The 18,484-nt window shown below is 48.1% G+C and overlaps 1 protein-coding gene across 2 annotated transcripts; it reads right to left on the bottom strand.

Annotated features, from left to right (window-relative positions):
* Window positions 1–1,357: 1,357 nt before the first annotated feature.
* Window positions 1,358–18,192, bottom strand: LOC129336464 (probable N-acetyltransferase CML1). 2 transcript variants are annotated; one of them, XM_054989565.1, is made up of 2 exons: window positions 18,056–18,192; window positions 1,358–2,796 (listed from the first exon to the last, which is right to left on the bottom strand). In XM_054989565.1, the coding sequence occupies exons 1-2, from the start codon at window positions 18,078–18,080 to the stop codon at window positions 2,102–2,104; spliced, it is 720 nt and encodes a 239-aa protein (XP_054845540.1). In that variant the 5' UTR covers window positions 18,081–18,192; the 3' UTR covers window positions 1,358–2,101. The 2 variants fall into 2 exon arrangements, with proteins under 2 accessions (XP_054845540.1, XP_054845539.1); XM_054989564.1 differs by lacking the exon at window positions 1,358–2,796 and adding an exon at window positions 12,916–15,187.
* Between the last annotated feature and the right edge of the window lie 292 nt (window positions 18,193–18,484).

The raw sequence follows: 18,484 nt of genomic DNA, 5'->3' as shown, positions 1-18,484 counted from the left end.
GAATGTATGCTCCCCCATAGCACATGCATGGTAGCCACTGCAGGGTGCTTTCAGCCCATTCAAACCCTATCAGTATTCTGAAAGGTCTATTTTTATTTGGTTAGATACTTGGTCAAAAACAGAGCACCCGGACAAATATTGATATTCATCCTTCCTTCTGTTGCATCAAAAGCCAGCTGCAATAAAGATGCTCGTCTGCTTCACAATTTCCCCCGGGGGGGCATCGCTACCCACCCATCCCGTTCCCTTAGTTGTGTTTCAAGCTGCGTTGGCCACAGCAAGGGGGATGAAAGCAAGCGGAGATCCCATCATGGGGTGGAGCTAGCCATCCTCCAAAGAGTCTTCAGCTCAAAGAGGCCCTTAAGTTGGAAGAAGGTGCCTTAGGTAACTTTAAACTTGTACCCAAAGGAAAGGTGGGATATAAATCTTTTAATTAATAAACTTTGCTCAGTGGAGTGGTAGCATAGGGGAAGGATCCACCTGCATATTTTTTTTAAAAAATTGATTCATTTATACCCAGCCTTTCTCAAAGGGTCCCAAAGCAGCTTACATTGCTCTCCTCTGTCAGGCTATGGATGACAGGATACAGCAGACTAATCTCTGGCCCATTTGCAGTAAGACACACACACAGTCAAATGGAGTTTATTCAGAAATCAGGTCTTTTCTATATGCAGGTCCATAGGACTACTTAGAGCAAGGCAAACCTCTAAGCAGCATGAGTAAAAATTGATAGAAATGACAACATGTGAGAGACGCTTTTCTAGTGTACTCCTTTCTCCTCCTCTCAATTGTAAACAATACTTTGCTGCTAAATCTGTGTGGGAACATTTGTGATCTCGCGATGAGTTGTTAGGAAGAGAGAAAATAAAAGGTCATAAACACCGAAGCCCAACAGATAACCACCTGTGAAGGTCTGAGAAATAATTAGAACCCTAGCAACTGAAAATTGAGTTACACCAAGATATTGACTGATTCCGCACACATTGGATAATGCACTTTCAATGCACTTTATCAATCGTTTGAGGTGGATTTTTTGTTCCGCACACAAAAAAATCCGTTCCAAATGATCTATAAAGAGGATTGGAAGTGCATTATCCAACGAGTGCGGAATTAATCTATAACAACTGGATTAAGCATTATGTTCAGAATCAAAATTGGCATGGATGGATGGGTACAGACATATATGACATCCTCTCTTCAATTGTTCCCCACAATAACCCTGTGAGGTAGGCAAGGCTGAGAGGGTATCACTGGCCCACGTCCATGACAGAGCAGGGATTCATACCTGGGTCTGTCAGACCCTAGAATGACATTTTAACCACTACACCACACTGTCTCTCAAGCTTGTCTCATGGCTCTTTTCAGAACCATGAGCTGTGACTACAAGGTCTCGGTGGCCAGTGTGATCCATACTTTCGTGACGTAACTAGTATCGCATGGCCCGTGGCCGCAGGGGAGATCTGCTCTTGGGGTCACCTCCCTGCCGTCAGAATGTGTGGACTGCCTGCTGCCTGGGTAGGTCTCCCGGGACAGGGCATTGCTTCATAAACAGAGGGGCTGCCCACCCATGCCAAGCCAGGCATTTTTGCACCACCATTAGGGGTTGGGGGGGGGCGTGACGGCATTGGTGGTGTTAAAGGCCACAGCAAAGCTCAGTGGGGATGACATTTAAATAGTGCGCGCACACACACCAGACCAAAATAACAATCCCAATCCCAAACCTTCTAGTATTAAAAACTTTAGTTTATTAGAACAGCGCCTGCCTAACAAAATCTTAAGTTGATCATTTGTCTGAGGTTGAAGCAGCTAAAACTACATAGCTCTGCATATTTCAGCCTTCTGCAGAAAATGAGCTTACGGGGACTTGCCGCTTGCGTGGTTGTGGTGCGGCTGCTACTAGGGGGACGGGCGAGAGGGAAGCCGCAGACATTCTTCTCTACTCCAATCTACCCTGTGAGGTAGGTTAGGCTAAGAGTGTGTGACCGGCCTAAACATGCCAGCTCTGCGAGATTCGATGGCAGAATGAAGATTCGAACCTGGCTCTCCCACATCTGTTTCTGCAGCATCTTTGAGTCCCCAGGCAGCCTTCTGGAGAAAGGCCTTAATGTGTTCCAGCAATTTCGTAGCGGTAGTAGCAAAAGTAGAACTGAAGCAGCTTAGCCAAGAGGGAGGGGGGCTCCTCTTTCACCTTGCGGAAGCCCATCCCCGTGTACACTTGCTGAGCTGCTCTCTGCACCATGGAAGTGCCCAGCACCACTTCCTTGTACCCGCGCTCCTGGGCGAAGCGGATGACAGTCCTGGTAAGTGCCTTGGAGAGCCCGCGGCCCCTGTGTGGTTTGGCCACCGACATGCGCTTCAACTCCAGCGCGTTGCCCCGTTGAGAAGGGTTGTCTGGCTGGACCGCGGCCACCATCCCTACCACCTCCTCCCCAGACGTCGCCACCCAAAGGCAAGAGTCTTTGGCTTCCAGGTAGGTTTTCCGGATGTCCAGAAGGTCCTTGGCCAACGCAGCTTGGACATACTCTGCCCAGAGGCCTTTCATGTGATACAAGCCCATGAACAAAAAGGTAGCTACCACCCCAAGGGAGCAGAGGAGACAGGCTGAGATCATGTAGGCTGCAAGGAAGATGGCCAGCAGCAGCATGTGGATTTGTGGGCACCTGAGAACGTGCCAACAGGCAGCTGGAGCGTGTTCCTGGATGCCGTGGGAGAATATGGTGCGCACCGCCTCATAGTCCCTGTCCTCGTATGTACGGATGTGGTATTCACCCATGACGGAGTTGCATTCCTTTTGGCCTGGAAAACAGATAGGGCTGTTTTCAATGTCGAACTGGAGGGAAAGTCTGTGATATTTATTCATTAATTTATTAAAATATTTATTACAGTTTCCCTACCTGTCTTTCTTACTGTCCAGTGGCTCAAGGAAGAGCACCATATTATTTGCACCAAACAAAACAGCCAGCTACAACAACTGAATGCCCCAGAATATCCTTCACAAACATATCTGCCTGCCTGCCTGCTGGGAGAGAATTTCCTTCCATCAAGGCAGAACTGTTACCACCCAACCGTGCCTCCCACTTAGGGTTGCCAGTCCCCTGCTGGGGGCGAGGGATCCCTCACTACCACCCTCCACCTCCTGCTTACCTGGCCGGCAGGGGAAATGGCGGGGGAACGTGCCTCCCCGGGGTGCGCTCCCGGGTGATGCCGCACACACTCGCCCTCCACAGTAGGCCGATTTGGGACCAAACGGGCGTAAATTGGCCTGCTCTGAAATGAGGTCGGGGCCCTTCTGGCAGTGCCCCCGTGCTCTGCAGTGGGCCGATTTCGGCCCCAAATGGGCTCAATTTGCCACGCTGCAGGGCAGGAGTCCTGCCAGGAGGGCCACGTGTGCAAAGACATCCGGAAAGGCGAGTGCCAGCCAGGCCTTCTGCCTGGTACGGCGAGGGGATCTGGCAACCCTAATCCACCCCATGGCAAGTAGATCTGCTTATTTGAGAGGGGCAGGGAGATAGTGATGATTTTCTGTTTTTATTTTTTAACTTAATACAAAATTATGTCTCAATAATACCGCCCTTGTAGTGTTTGTGGAACTAGGACTTGTCCGGGGTCTGAGCCCCAGCCCCCAGACTTGACAAGAGAGAACAGCAGGGGACAAAAGGGTGGCAGCAACTCCACCCCCCAAGCCGGCAACCAGGGCCAGAACCTACCTACTCCATGGGGAAGGGGCAAAAGGCCAGTACCTCAGAGGGGTGGAGGGGGCAAGGAGAAACCAGCCAGCCCCACCCTCCAGGGGGAAGAGAGGGGGCTAAGCAGGCCGGAGGGAAAGGGACACAGCAGGGAGAAGGTGGGTCCAGCAGCAGCAGCAGCAACCCAAGCAGAGCCCTTACCTGGCAGGGAGAGGACGCCGCCGCTGCAGCCCAGAGCCACACCATGGCTAGAAGACAGCAGCCTGGCTCAGGAGTTGCTAGAAGCCAAGCCTCTCCAGGGGGGGCTGCCACAGGCATTCTGGGGGAGGAGATGGGTAACCCCGCCCAGCATGGCTGAGCAGGCAGCCCAGAAGCTGGCTAAGGCAGCTCCTCGTGAGCAGGGCCAGGCAAGCCCAATAGCACAGAGGCTGGCTAGGGCAGCTCCTCGTGAGCAAGGCCAGGCAAGCTCAATAGCACAAGGGCTGGCTGGGGCAGCTCCTCGTGAGCAGGGCCAGGCAAGCTCAGTAGCTCAGAGGCTGGCTGGGGCAGCTCCTCGGGAGCAAGGCCAGGCAAGCCCAATAGCACAGAGGCTGGCCGGGGCAGCTCCTCGGGAGCAAGGCCAGGCAAGCTCAATAGCACAAGGGCTGGCTGGGGCAGCTCCTCGTGAGCAAGGCCAAGGAGCCCTCAGCTGGGGATGGCTCGCACTCAACCCCACCCTGCCAGCATGGCAAAAGGGCCCAGGAGGGATTAGTGGTTGGAGGGAAACACCTGGAAGAATGCACAACTGGGCCCAGTCAGGAGAGGGAACAAGCCTGGAAGGAGGGCGGGGTGGAGAAAGGAAACCCTATAAAGGGTGGCTGGGAAGAGCTCTGGGGTGGTGGGTGTGAGTGAGGAGTGATGATGTGGAGTGAGAGCAGTAGGATGCAAGGGTGGAGGCTTGGAGGAGAGTTCTGGAAGGAGGAGATGGAGGACACAGAGGGTAAGCAGGCCAGGTTGAGCAGGCCAGTGAGTGGACTGAGAGGGAGTCTGGGTGAGGTATACCGCCCCTCCTTCCACAGAGCAGGGTCCTGCAGAGTCCCTGGCCCCCCTGTGACGTCAGGCGCAGACCGCCCAGTGCCACGCCCAGCGGCAGCTGCGGCAAGCCCTGACAGGACTGTTATGACCCTTACTTTCTCGAGGGTAGATTTTGCCTTTAATCTTTCCCTTTACACCCTCTGGGTAGTTTGCTGCCACCAGGAATATTACATTCCAAGATATTTTATTTAGGTTTTCCTTTTTGTAATGTGCCTAAGCGTCAGGCTCCTTCGTGGTTCTATGTGGCCCTGAGGATAGGAATGGGATATAGCAATGACAGCCACTCTGGGATATAACAAAACAAAATAAACTTTTATTTTTCAAGAAGCGTATCGGTTTCATAAACGTAGTTCTCGGTTCTTAAAGTTACTTCTTATAAACTCATTCACACAGATCTCTTCTAAGGCTTCACACACAGTTAGCCTCTTTCTCTGACTCAATATTTCTCACAGACCTGCTTAAACCTGCTCAGGCAGCACACAGCTGGCCTCTCTTTCCCTGACTGAGTGTCCTTTCTCTCATAAATACTTCAATGTACTCAGGCAGCACACAGCTAGCCTGCCTTCTTCTGACTCAATATTTTCTCTCCACTCTGTCTAAATTGCATTTACTCTGCCCACACTCTCAGTCATCATCCAATCATACCACTCACTCACCCCTCTCTTTCACTCCCAGTCTTCACCTATACCACACCCAGCATTTAAAGATACATGCACACATTTACTTGAAATCATTACAAGGACCTTCTCACTTCTTCTAGTGTGTTGCAATTGTGAATATTAGAGGCAAGTGAGAATACTAGATTTGGAATATTATGATTATAATAATAACAATAACATTTGATTTATATTGGTTATTACATACAAAGTTCTTCACGGCCTTGGCCCAGCATGCTTACGAGATCACATCACTCCCTATGTCCCTCCTTTGCTCATCTGAATAGGGTCTCTTGCAGGTGCCAGCCTGCACATGGGCAAAATCAACAGCAGCCCCTACACGGGCCTTCTCTGTGGTGGCCCCTACCCTGTGGAACGGCCTGCCTGAGGAGGTCAGGAGAGCCCCCACTCTCCTAGCTTTCTGCAAATGATGCAAAACGGAATTATTCAAAAAGGACTTTTTCTCAGCTATGAGGGCGGTATTGTAGGGAGGGGGTCTCAGATGCTTTGCTAATGAGTTAGGGACCGTAGACTTCACCACTATGTTGCCTTACATATTATCTGTTGCTTTAAGTATGTGCTCCTATATACTACCTGTGCTTCATGTTGTCTAATGCCAGTCCTAGAACTGATTATGTTCTGTTTCAGCAATTCTTCAGCTCTGTATTGGATCCTTGCTAATGCTGCATCTTCGTAAAATCCTATGACGTTGTGGAAATGCCCTTGATACTGATTGTACTAATCTCACACTATGTAATCTGCCTTGAGTCTCAGTGAGAAAGGCGGACTATAAATGATGTAAATAAAATGAAAATAAGTACAACCTTTCAGAACAATGCTCAGAGCAATTTACAAAGTGTGTTGTTATTAACCTCGCAACAATCACCCTGTGATGTGGGTGGGGCTGAGAGAGCTCGGAGAGAGCTGTGACTGGCCCAAGGTCGCCCAGCTGGCTTCAAGCAGAGGAGCGGGGAATCAAACCTGGCTCTCCAGATTAGAGACCTGCCACTGTTAATCACTACACCAAACTGGCTTTCTTTTGCAGCTGCCCTGCATCTTTCAGGAATGTCTGATAAAGATCTGACAAAGACTCCTTCGAGATACTATTTTGCTAGCAAACTGTAATGTCTGCCTCTTGAATTTCTGGTGTACTGTTATATCATTGGTGACTGATAGAATTTCCAACGTAAAACATGGTTAAAATATATTCATTGTTATTTATGGGCTCTAGGTGGTTTGTGTGGTATTTATGTACCTATATTTTGCTTCTTTCTGTTCCTTGTTCTTTGCTTTTACCCAGGAAACTGGGTACTCATTTTACTGACCTCGGATGGAAGGCTGAGTCAACCTTGAGCCGGCTACCTGAACCTGCCAGGATTGAACTCGTGAGCAGAGCTTGGACTACTGTGCTGCAGCTTCCCACTCTGTGACACAGGTGGATGTTGCTTTTTCCCTTTCTTTGTCTCCCTCTCTTCGTTTTTTAGAGTTGCCAGCCTCCAGGTGGTCGCTAGAGATGTCCTGGAATTACAACTGATCTCCAGGCCATAGATAACAGTTCCCCTGGAGAAACTGGCCACTTTCGAGCACGGAATCTATGCCATTATACCATGCTGAGTTCCTTTCCCTCTCCAGTCCCTGCCATCTCCAGCTTCACCCCCCAAATCGCCAAGAATTTCCCCACCTGGAGATGGCAACCATATTCTTAATCCAAAGCCCCTGGACTCTTGACTAGGAGCTTGGAACTGAGTCATATGGAGGGCTCAGTTAACCTTTGCTGTTAACTCAATGAGCTGGAGGTACTTAGAAAGGCACAATATTGTATGTCATTTTATATCCCTTTGCTTTTGACCCCTTTCATGTCTTTTTCAGGGATTTTGAGTACACTTTTGGGTGGTGTAAACAGCTCTGGCCCCCTCCCAGCTTGCTGGTTTAAGAATTCTTTGTGAATGATAAAGGAGAGAGCAATCTGAAGCAGGTCTACTCAGAATCCCACTCAAGTGTTTTTAGTGGCGGCTTACTCCCAAGAAAATGTTCTTAGGACTGCTCTGTTCATGTCTCTCCCCCTCCCACCTTCAGCTGGAGCCTTTGAAAATAAAATTCTTTGAGAATCTTACGGCACGCTCATTTTTCAAATAGTCACAATTTACAACATTGGTCCATAGCATGCTGATAGCGCTATACAGTGTTAAGGGCTGTTTTGCCTGGAGTTTCATGCGAATTTTCACCAGCAAAATTTTGTTTGTAGCTTTGCAATTGGCTGGATGTCTGTTTTGATCCTGTACTGATATTTTCATACTTTGCAATAAGTTGGTCAATTACTGATGATGGCCGGTTGGTCAAAATATGTTTGATTTCAGCACGTTTTTATTGTCCAAAGGTTGTCTGTGTCAATATAGACTATGTTTGAAAAGGTTTGTGTCAATTCCATTTGATTTAATATTTTATGACTGAGAAATTCGAAACTTTGTAGTAGTTTCCAACCACTTGATTCTTCGGCTTTATTTCGATTTCTCCTCGACTGTGGTTTAAATTTCTTTCATATTCGTTTTATGAAAGAATTATGGGGTTTTTTAGAGGTTTGAATCCAATCTAGTCAAATTCTTAAATGCTGCCTAGCGTGCACCCAAATCTTCATATGTATGATGTGTAAAAATTTGCAACGTGCAATACAGCTAGAGGAGGGTAGTGGTTAGCAGTTTGGACTAGATTCTAGTTTAAATTTTGGCTGTGCTGGGACGCTCATGGGGTTTCCGCTGAGGGGGTTTCTTCAGGCCAGCCAGGCCTCTTTCATTCAGTAAAAATGAGGAGGGGGTGACATACACGGCCCTCAGCATCTTGGAGGAAGGGTGCGAGAAAATCAAATAGTGAACAACAACATGAAGGCTGGAAACACGTTTAAACGGGAAGGCCGAGATTTTCAGGAATGCTACACCTAGTTCCCCTTGCTTGGAACTGCGGGTGCTTTCATGGCATCCAACGAAAGGCTCTCTCTTGTCTCAGGGAAGGGGCTTGTCTTGAACTAAAGGGGTCTTTTCAGCAAAGATGCCCAGGATTGTACTTGGGAGAGTGTGCATATAAAGCAGGATTCCTGCCACTGAACTGGGCCTCCTCTGATTCTTTTTGAGTGGAGGATTAAATGTTGGCACGTTTTCAAGCAAAATACTCTCTTGGCGCTCCCCTTTCTTTTCCTGTCGCACCACCCAGCCCAAGCCAAGGTTTATCCCTGAAGTTTAGCAATGAGCTCCCCGGGATGCCCATCTTATGAGATGCCCGGGTGGCAGAGGAAAGCCGAAGGGCCCCAATGGCAGCTCTGTTTTTGAGCAAGACTTGGAACAAAAAGAGCTTCCGCTCTCGCTGAAGCCAGATTATGTCACCGGGAATCTGAGCAAGGCTGTGGTTGCTTTGGAGACACACTTCACAAAAAGTCACAAATTCCCAGCCAAGGGGACCATCTTTGGCACCTCGACCCCACCCGCACCCTCCTCTCTCTTACCTGCAGCTGGCTGTGTCCTTCCCCGCTGTTTGCAGAAGGATTCAGCCTCCTCCTTCTCCCATCTCCTCCTCCGTAGTCACAGGCAGCCCAGCATGTCCAGATCTGCAAGAAGCCAAACGTTGTTATAGCCTTTAAGGTCTTCCTAGATTTTTTTTTGCTTTTGCTATGACTCCCCCTTGGCAAAGCAAAGCAGGCAGGGCTGCCAGCCAAAGGCCAGTGGGCAGGGCTTGGTTTCTTGCTAGGTGCCTGATCCTTGGAGGGGGGGCAGGCGGGTGTCACTGCGTTGAGAGAAAGAGGCGTCTGGTGACACCTTAAAGAGTGGCTTGTATTTATTCCAGCAGATGTGGCGGAGGCCGCATTGGCACTGCGACCCGGGGCTGGAAAGCTGAGGCTGGAATAAATGGGCTGTTTGGTGCAGCATGAGTCCAGCTGCTCCTGTATTGTGCCCCCCCCTGAAAGTCTCAAGCACATGGGTAACTGCAGTCCCCCCCTTCCCCGTTTAACTGCAGGAGCAGTTTACTTAGCAATAGAAGAGGCTGTTTTAGGGAGATGATCAAGAAAATAGATAACAACAAAAACTGTGCTTACAACGCAAAACAGAGCCTCTGAGGATGGGCGGTTTATAAATCGAGATAATAAATAACAACTGAATTATTCAAAAGGGCTTTTTACACAGATAGGAGAACTCGAGATGCTTCACCAATAAGTTAGTAACCATAGACTTCACCACTATGTTGCCTTACACACCATTCGTTGCTTTATGTATGTACTCCTATGTACTACCTGTTGCTTTAAGTATGACCCTACTGGGTGGTTCAATGTTGTTTAATGTCAGTCTTAAAATTGCTTAGGCTCAGTTTTGGCATTGCCTCAACTTTGTTTTGGATTTTTTCCTAATGCTATGTCTTTGTAAACTTGCATTTATTTACCCTGTGGCATTGTTTATTGCAATGTCCTTGAGACTGACTGCTAATTCGCACATTATGTAACCAGCTTTGCGTCTCAGTGAGAAAGGCGGACTATGAATGAATGAATGAATGAATGAATGAATAAATGCCACTTTTCTAGACAGATTAGTGCCCCGCTCAAAGTCCATGTTGTTATTATTCCCACAATACAGCTAGGGAGCTGGGCTGAGAGGAGTGGCTCTCCACCTAGCCCACTTCACAGGGTTGTTATGAGGATAAAATGGGGGAATGATTTATTTAGTTAGTTATTTGTTAGTTTATTTTATCACATTTGTATCCCACCTTGTCCACAAGTTGATTCAGGGCAGCCTGTATGCCATTTTGAGTCCCCATGGGGAACAAAGTTGGGGTAAAAAGGAAGCAAACAAACAAACTTGATGTTTGTGGAATATCTAATGTTTTTTTTCCTAATATCTGTTGTGTTACAGAAGTGGGGGAGGGAGCCGAGGCAGGCCCCCCGGCACACTATGCACATCTCTAAAAATGCATTCGCTTAGAAAAATCATTTACTTTCCGCATTCATACCCAACTTTTCGCCCCAATGGGCACATAACCCAAAATGTCCTGGAAGCCCCCACTTGCCCCATATTTTCCTCGCATGCTGCTTTACTTAAGGTGAAGTTTTCGAACTAACTTCGATTGCCTATGAATGCAGAGCGAAACCAGTAGGGTTGCCAAGGAATAAATAGAAATAAATTATCCAACGTACAGAAATACAATACGCCAGTGCAATAAGCTCTGAACATTATGCTACTGTATCTCTGGGAAAATCAATTTCCAAGCCAGTCCTTTTATCCAACAAGGTAAATATGTAATGGACGGTCCACCAGGTGTTGTAGTGGACTGTCCATTACATATTGGACACCAGACTGCGTGATGACATCACTGCGTGTGATGTCATCACACAGGGGTTCGGTGCACACATGGGGGGCCTTCCAGCCCTCCCATTCAGCTGCTCTGCGGGCCAGGCGCAGCCAGCTGCCCTGGCCGCCGGCTGCACCTGGCCCGCAGAGCAACTGAACGAGAGGCTGTCTGCTCAGCTGCCCCACACTGCCAGCACGCGCCCCTGGCTGGTGGCAGTGGTGGCGGCAGCTCTGTGGCGCGCCCCCCTGCCCCCAGGCCGGCACCCCAGGCCGGCACCGCCTCTGGCCCTGACTCTGCCACTGAGGCACAACCTGAGGATGTGCAACCTTCCTCCCCCCCCCCCGGTAATCATGGGCTTGGATCCCACTGAAGGTTTCCACATTCATTCCGAGGGAGGAGCTTTCACCAATTCCCCTCTTCTGCTGCAGAGGTTGTCAGGAAGCAGAGGAGCCTCCAGCTGTGGGCATCTCTTCCATCAGCAGAAATTTCTGCATGAACCCAAACCATCGCTTGTTCAGGAGCAGATGTGATATCTGAAGTCAAACTGCAGTTTGCCTTCCAGAGGTTAGCTGAACATCCTTTTCCACCCAAGCCATCAAAGCACATTCTTTCTAGAGAGGTGAGAGGTTCAGATTAAATCGTAGAATCATAGTGTATTTTTTCTGTGTAAGGTAATTCAACAGGTGTGCTTTCATCCTTTGACAATTAATTAAAATAGTGGACTCTACCGAGATTGATGTTCTTCTATCAGAGATTCAACCAATGGTGATCGTCCAACTTAACTTTTCTTGACACTTGTCAGAGATTTATAGTATTTTCCTGCAGTTCTGACTATGACATAATTTTTTAACTAATTGGAAGGCTGTACTATGAAATTATGAATATTCAGTGAAGTGTCAAACCAATCAATATTTGTTTGTGCTATCATGTGAATAGACCTTAAATATTTGCATACGATGAGGTATAAAGTTTCAAACACAGATAGTATGGCAGGGTACTGATGGAAGAAATCTCTTGAGAGAATCTAGGTGAGAACTTATTCTACCTATGCATTTCATAGAAACTTTGAGTATGTTAAACTTAGGATTTATTAAGAAATGTTAGCAAACTTATTTCTTATTGCCTTTCTGTGTTCTGTTTTTATAGGATTTATATTAATAGCCTTTTATATTTTGATTACTTGCTTCATTAAAAAACTAGGGTGTATTTTCAATAAAGTGACATAAACTCTAGACAGGTGTCTGTGTGTTTGATAAAGAGTTGCAAAGCAATATTGAACCCTATATAAATAAATGTACTGATAAACAGCTGGTTCAAAGAACTTATCTGTTTGACAGGTCTAAAGACTAACTGCTTTCGGCTTCCCCGGAGAGAGATCCATCTTTCTCCTGGCAAGTTGAAACTTGGTTTTAGACACGGGCAACCGTCCCGTTACAATAGGGTTGGAAAGGACCTCCGGGGTCAACTAGTCCACCCCCCACCCCTGCACAATGCAGGAATGGGTGAGTGTAGACATTTTAAAAAAAAATTAAAACACACACACATTGTGCAAAGACCCACATTGCAAAATTTACAGAGTCCAAAATCTGAAAAGGCAGGGTTTTTCTGTGGGCAAAAAGATATCTGGGGCAGAACAAATACAGCAAATGCATGGAAGATTGACGAGGACTCAAGGCTGAGAGGGTATCACTGGCCCACGGTCACCCAGTGATCTTCCATGCCAGAGCAAGGATTCAAACCTGGGACTCTCACATCCTAGTCAGACACTCTAACCACTACACCACACTGCCTCTCATGCTTGTAGATCCATGAGCCGTGACTGCAAGTCCTGGGTGGCCAGTGTGATCCAGGCTTTTGTGGAATAACCCTGTGGCCAAAGGGGATCACCTCCCTGCCGTCAGAATGTGTGGACCGCCTGCTGCCTGGGTAGGTCTCCACAGGCAGGGCATTGCTTCATAACCAGAAGGTCTGCCAGGCCAGGCCAGGCCAGGCATTTTTGCACCACCATTAGGGGTGGCATGTGGGGTGTTTGTGACAGAGTTGGTGGTCTTAGAGGCCACAGCAAAGCTCCATGGGGGGCATTTAAATAGTAAAAACACACACACACACAAACCAGACCAAAGAGTCAGTAAAAGAAATAATCCCAATCCCAAACCTTCTAGTATTGAACACTTTAGTTTATTAGAACAGTGCCTGCTTAACAAAATCTTAAATTGATCATTTGTCTGAGGTTGAAGCAGCTAAAACTGCAGCTAAAACTCTGGGTATTGATGAAAGCCAGCCTTCTGCAGAACATGAGCTCACGGGGAGCTGCAGCCTGCGCAGTTGTGGTGTGGCTGCTACTAGGGGGACGGGCGAGAGGGAAGCCGCTGACATCATTCTTCTCTACTCCAATCTACCCACACAACGACCCTGTGGCCAAAGGGGATCATAAGAACATAAGAACATAAGCAAAGCCATGTTGGATCAGGCCAGTGGCCCATCCAGTCCAACATTCTGTCACACACAGTGGCTAGAAATCCAGTGCCATCTAAAGGACTGTCAGTGAGGCCAGGACACCAGAAGCCCTCCCACTGCCTTCCTTCCAGCACCAAGACAACAGAGCACCACCTCCCCACAAAGAGAATACCATCTATCTCCTGTGGCTAATAGCCACTAATGGACCTCTGCTCCATATATTTGTCCAGTCCCCTCTTGAAGCTGGCAATGCTTGTAGCTGCCACCACCTCCTGTGGCAACGAATTCCATGTGTTTATCACCCTTTGTGTAAAGTAGTATTTTCTTCTATCTGTTCTAACCCGACTGCTCAATAATTTCATAGAGTGCCCACGAGTTCTTGTATTGTGAGAAAGGAAGAAAAACACATCTTTCTCTACCTTCTCTAACCCGTGCATTATCTTGTAAACCTCTATCATGTCTCCCCTCAGTCGTCTTTTCTCCAGGCTAAAGAGCCCCAAGCGCCTCAATCTTTCCTCATAGGGAAAGTGTTCCAACCCTTTAATCATTTTAGTTGCCCTTCTCTGTACTTTTTCCAGTGCTATGATATCTTTTTTAAGGTGTGGCGACCAGAACTGTACACAGTACTCCAAATGAGGCCTCACCATCGATTTATACAGAGGATCACCTCCCTGCCGTCAGAACGTGTGGACTGCCTGCTGCCTGGGTAGGTCTCCCGGGACAGGGCATTGCTTCATAAACAGAGGGGCTGCCCACCCATGCCAAGCCAAGCATTTTTACACCACCATTAGGGGTTTGGGGGGGGGGCGTGACAGCATTAGTGGTGTTAAAGGCCACAGCAAAGCTCAATGGGGATGACATTTAAATAGTGCGCACACACACACCAGACCAAAATAACAATCCCAATCCCAAACCTTCTAGTATTAAAAACTTCAGTTTATTAGAACAGCCCCTGCTTAACAAAATCTTAAATTGATCATTTGTCTGAGGTTGAAGCAGCTAAAACTACATTGCTCTGCGTATTTCAGCCTTCTGCAGAACATGAGCTTACGGGGACTTGCCGCTTGCGCGGTTGTGGTGCGGCTGCTACTAGGGGGACGGGCGAGAGGGAAGCCGCTGACATTCTTCTCTACTCCAATCTACCCTGTGAGGTAGGTTAGGCTAAGAGTGTGTGACCAGCCTAAACATGCCAGCTCTGCGAGATTCGATGGCAGAATGAAGATTCGAACCTGGCTCTCCCACATCTGTTTCTGCAGCATCTTTGAGTCCCCGGGCAGCCTTCTGGAGAAAGGCCTTAATGTGTTCCAGCAATTTCGTAGCGGTAGTAGCAAAAGTAGAACTGAAGCAGCTTAGCCAAGAGGGAGGGGTGCTCCTCTTTCACCTTGCGGAAGCCCATCCCCGTGTACACTTGCTGAGCTGCATTCTGCACCATGGAAGTGCCCAGCACCACTTCCTTGTACCCATGCTCCTGGGCAAAGTGGATGACAGTCCTGGTAAGTGCCTTGGAGAGCCCGCGGCCCCTGTGTGCCTTGACCACCGTCATATGTTTCAATTCCAGCGTGTTGCCCCGTTGAGAATGGTTGTCTGGCTGGACCGCGGCCACTATCCCTACCACCTCCTCCCCAGACGTCGCCACCCAAAGGCAAGAGTCTTTGGTTTCCAGGTAGGTTTTCCGGATGTCCAGAAGGTCCTTGGCCAACGCAGCTTGGACATACTCTTTCCATTGGCCCTTCATGTAAATCCATCCCATGAACAAAACGGAAGCTACAACTCCAAGGGAGCAGACGAGACAGGCTGAGATCATGTAGGCCACGCCGATGATAGCCACCAGCAACGTATGGGTTTGAGGGCACCTGAGAACTTGCCAATAGGCAGCCAGAGCGTGCTCCGGGATGCCGTGGGAGAATATGGTGCGCACCGCCTCATAGTCCCTGTCCTCGTATGTACGGATGTGGTAATCACCCATGACAGAGTTGCATTCCTTTTGACCTGGAAAACAGACAGGGCTATTGTCAATGGCTGGAACTGGAGTGCCGTGTGGAAAGGTCTGTGATATTTATTCATTAATTTATTAAAATATTTATTACAGTTTTTCTCCCTGTCTTTCTTGCTCTCCAGTGGCTCAAGGAAGAGCACCATATTTGTGGGGTGGGGGGGACATTCAAACAAAACAGCCAGCCACAACTGAATGCCCCAGAATATCGTTCACAAGCATATCATATCATCTGCCTGCCTGCCTCCCTGCTGGGAGGGAAATTCCTTCCATCAAGGCAGAACTGTTACCACCCAACCGTACCTCCCACTTAGGGTTGCCTGTCCCCTGCTGGGGGCGGAGGATTCCCCGCTCCCAGCCTCCACCCCTTGCTTACCTGGCTGGCAGGAGAAATGGCGGGGTAATGTGCCTCCTGGGGTGTGCTCCTGGTCAGCGCAGCAATCACCCACACTCCACAGTGAGCTTATTTGGGCTAGAGATGGGCACGAATCGAATCACGACTCAAAAAAATGCACGAACCAGGGTGGTTCGTGGTTCGTGGAAGCTCGTTTCGATGAACTTCCATGAACTGGTCTACTGGTTCATTTGGGTTGCAGTTTAAACGGCCATTTCCCGAGGGAAATAGCCATATAAACTTTTCCTGCCACTTGCAAGCTGCAGGTCCCTTTAAACTATCAGCTGGCAAGCGGCAGCGGGGGATCCACAGATGGCAATCTAAACTCCTCTGGAGACCAGGGGGCGGGGCCACTGGCCATGTGACCATTTTCGCCAAGCGTGATATAAACTTTAAAAAACTCCCCCCTTGTTCCAGCTGACCCAAAGTGACGTCACTGTGTGGACCTGGGAGCGTGCGTGCACTTTGCGTGTGTGCATGTGGTACCAGGGGCACCACCTCCCGCCAAGAGTTGCCCCCTGTGCTGGCAACCCACTGAGTTCCACCACCTCTTTTCCCAGAAAAAAAGCCCTGGATGTAACCTTTTGCTTCCCACCTCTTTCATGTATTTTGCAGGCATTTTGAGTACACTTTTGGGTGGTGTAAATAGCTCCGGCCCCATCCCAACTTGCTGGTTTAAGAATTCTTTGTGAATGATAAAGGAGAGAGCAATCTGAAGCAGGTCTACTCAGAATCCCACTCAAGTGTTTTTAGTGGCGCCTTACTCCCAAGAAAATGTTCTTAGGACTGCTCTGTTCATGTCTCTCCCCCTCCCACCTTCAGCTGGAGCCTTTGAAAATAAAATTCTTTGAGAATCTTACGGCACGCTCATTTTTCAAATAGTCACAATTCACAACATTGGTCCATAGCATGCTGATAGCGCTATACAGTGTTAAGGGCTGTTTTGCCTGGAGTTTCATGCGAATTTTCACCAGCAAAATTTTGTTTGTAGCTTTGCAATTGGCTGGATGTCTGTTTTGATCCTGTACTGATATTTTCATACTCTGGCCAATTTTTAAATGTTGGCCTGTTGGCCGAAATACGTTTGATTTTAGAATGTTTTTATTGTCAAAATGTTGTCTGTGTCAATATAGGCTATGTTTGAAAAGATTTGTGTCAACTACATTTTGATTTAAATTCGAGAGTTTGCAGTAGTTTCCAACTGGTTGATTCTTAGGTTTTATTTAACAAAATGTTTTTGTTTATTTTGATTTATCCTCGGCTGTGGTTTAAATTTCTTTCATATTTGTTTTATGAATGAATTACGGGTTTTCCAGAGGTTTGAATTCAATCTACTCAAATTATTGAATGCTGGCTAGCATGCACCCAAATCTTCATATGTATAATATAATTATACATACAATACAACCTGTGAGGGGTAGTGGTTAGCAGTTTGGACTAGACTCTAGTTTAAATTTTGGCTGTGCTACGAAGCTCATGGGGTTTCCGCTGAGGGGGTTTCTTCAGGCCAGCCACGTCTTTTTCAGTCAGGTTAAAATGAGGAGGGGGTGACATACACGGCCCTCAGGATCTTGGAGGAAGGGTGCGAGAAAAAAATTAAATAGTAAACAACATGAAGGCTGGAAACACGTTTAAACGGGAAGGCCAAGATTTTCAGGAATGTCACACCTAGTTCCCCTTGCTTGGAACTGCGGGTGCTTTCATGGCATCCAACGAAAGGCTCTCTCTTGTCTCAGGGTGAACTAAAGGGGGCAGGGGGGCTTTTCAGCAAAGGTGCCCAGGATTGCCCTTGGAAACTGCGGTGCTTTCCAGAGATCCAGAGGAGTTAGCAGTGTTAGTCTGTAGTCGCAAAATAGTAAAGAATCCAGTTGCGCCTTTAATACTAACGAACTTTATTGTAGCATAAGCTTTCAAGAACCACAGCTCTCAGATGCATCTAACAAAGAGAGCTGTGGTTCTCAAAAGCTTATGCTACATTAAAGTTGCTTAGTCTTAAAGGTGCTACTGGACTCTTTACTACCTGGGAAAGTGTGTGCATGTAAAGCACACACTGAACGGGGCCTCCTCTGATTCTTTTTGAGTGGAGGATTAAATGTTACCATGTTTTCAAGCAAAATACTCTCTTGTCGCTCCTCTTTCTTTTCCTGTTACACTACCCAGCCCAAGCCAAAGTTTCTCCCTGAAGTTTGGCAATGAGCTCCCTGGGATGCCCATCTTGTGAGATGATCGGTTGGCAGGGGAAAGCCGAAGGGCCCCAATGGCAGCTCTGTTTTCGAGCACCTGCGTTTGGTTTCCGAGCAAGACTTGGAACAAAAAGAAGAGCTTCAGTTCTCACTGAAGCCAGACTATGTCACCGGGAATCTGAGCCTTTGGTTGCTTTGGAGACACATTTCACAAAAAGTCACACATTTCCAACCAAGGGGACCGTCTTTGGCACCTCGACCTTCACCTGCACCCTCTCCTCGCTTACCTGCAGCTGGGTCCTGCACAACCATCCTTCCCTACGGCTTTATCCCTCTTTTGCAGGAGCTGCCAGCGATCCAGCCTCCTCCTCCTCCCCTTCTGTGCTCACAGGCAGCCAGCACACCCAGTTCTGCAAGAAGCCAAACGTTTTTATAGCCTTTTATAGCCTTTAAGGTGCCCCTGGAGTTTTATTTGATTTTGCTATCACTCCCCCTTGGCAAGCCAAAGCAAAGCAGGCAGGGCTGCCAGCCAAAGACCAGTGGGCAGGGCTTGGTTTCTCGCCAGGTGACTGATCCTTGGAGGGGGGGCCAGGCGGGTGTCACTGCGTTAAGAGAAAGAGGCAACTGGTGACCTCTTAAAGGACCACCGGTATTTATTCCAGCAGATGTTGCAGAGGCCAGTGAGGCACTGTGACCAGGGGCTGGAATGCTTAGGC

This window comes from Eublepharis macularius, chromosome 10 (genome assembly GCF_028583425.1).
Source record: "Eublepharis macularius isolate TG4126 chromosome 10, MPM_Emac_v1.0, whole genome shotgun sequence".
Taxonomy (NCBI): Eukaryota; Metazoa; Chordata; class Lepidosauria; order Squamata; family Eublepharidae; genus Eublepharis; species Eublepharis macularius.
This window is presented reverse-complemented; position numbering and strand designations above follow the sequence as displayed.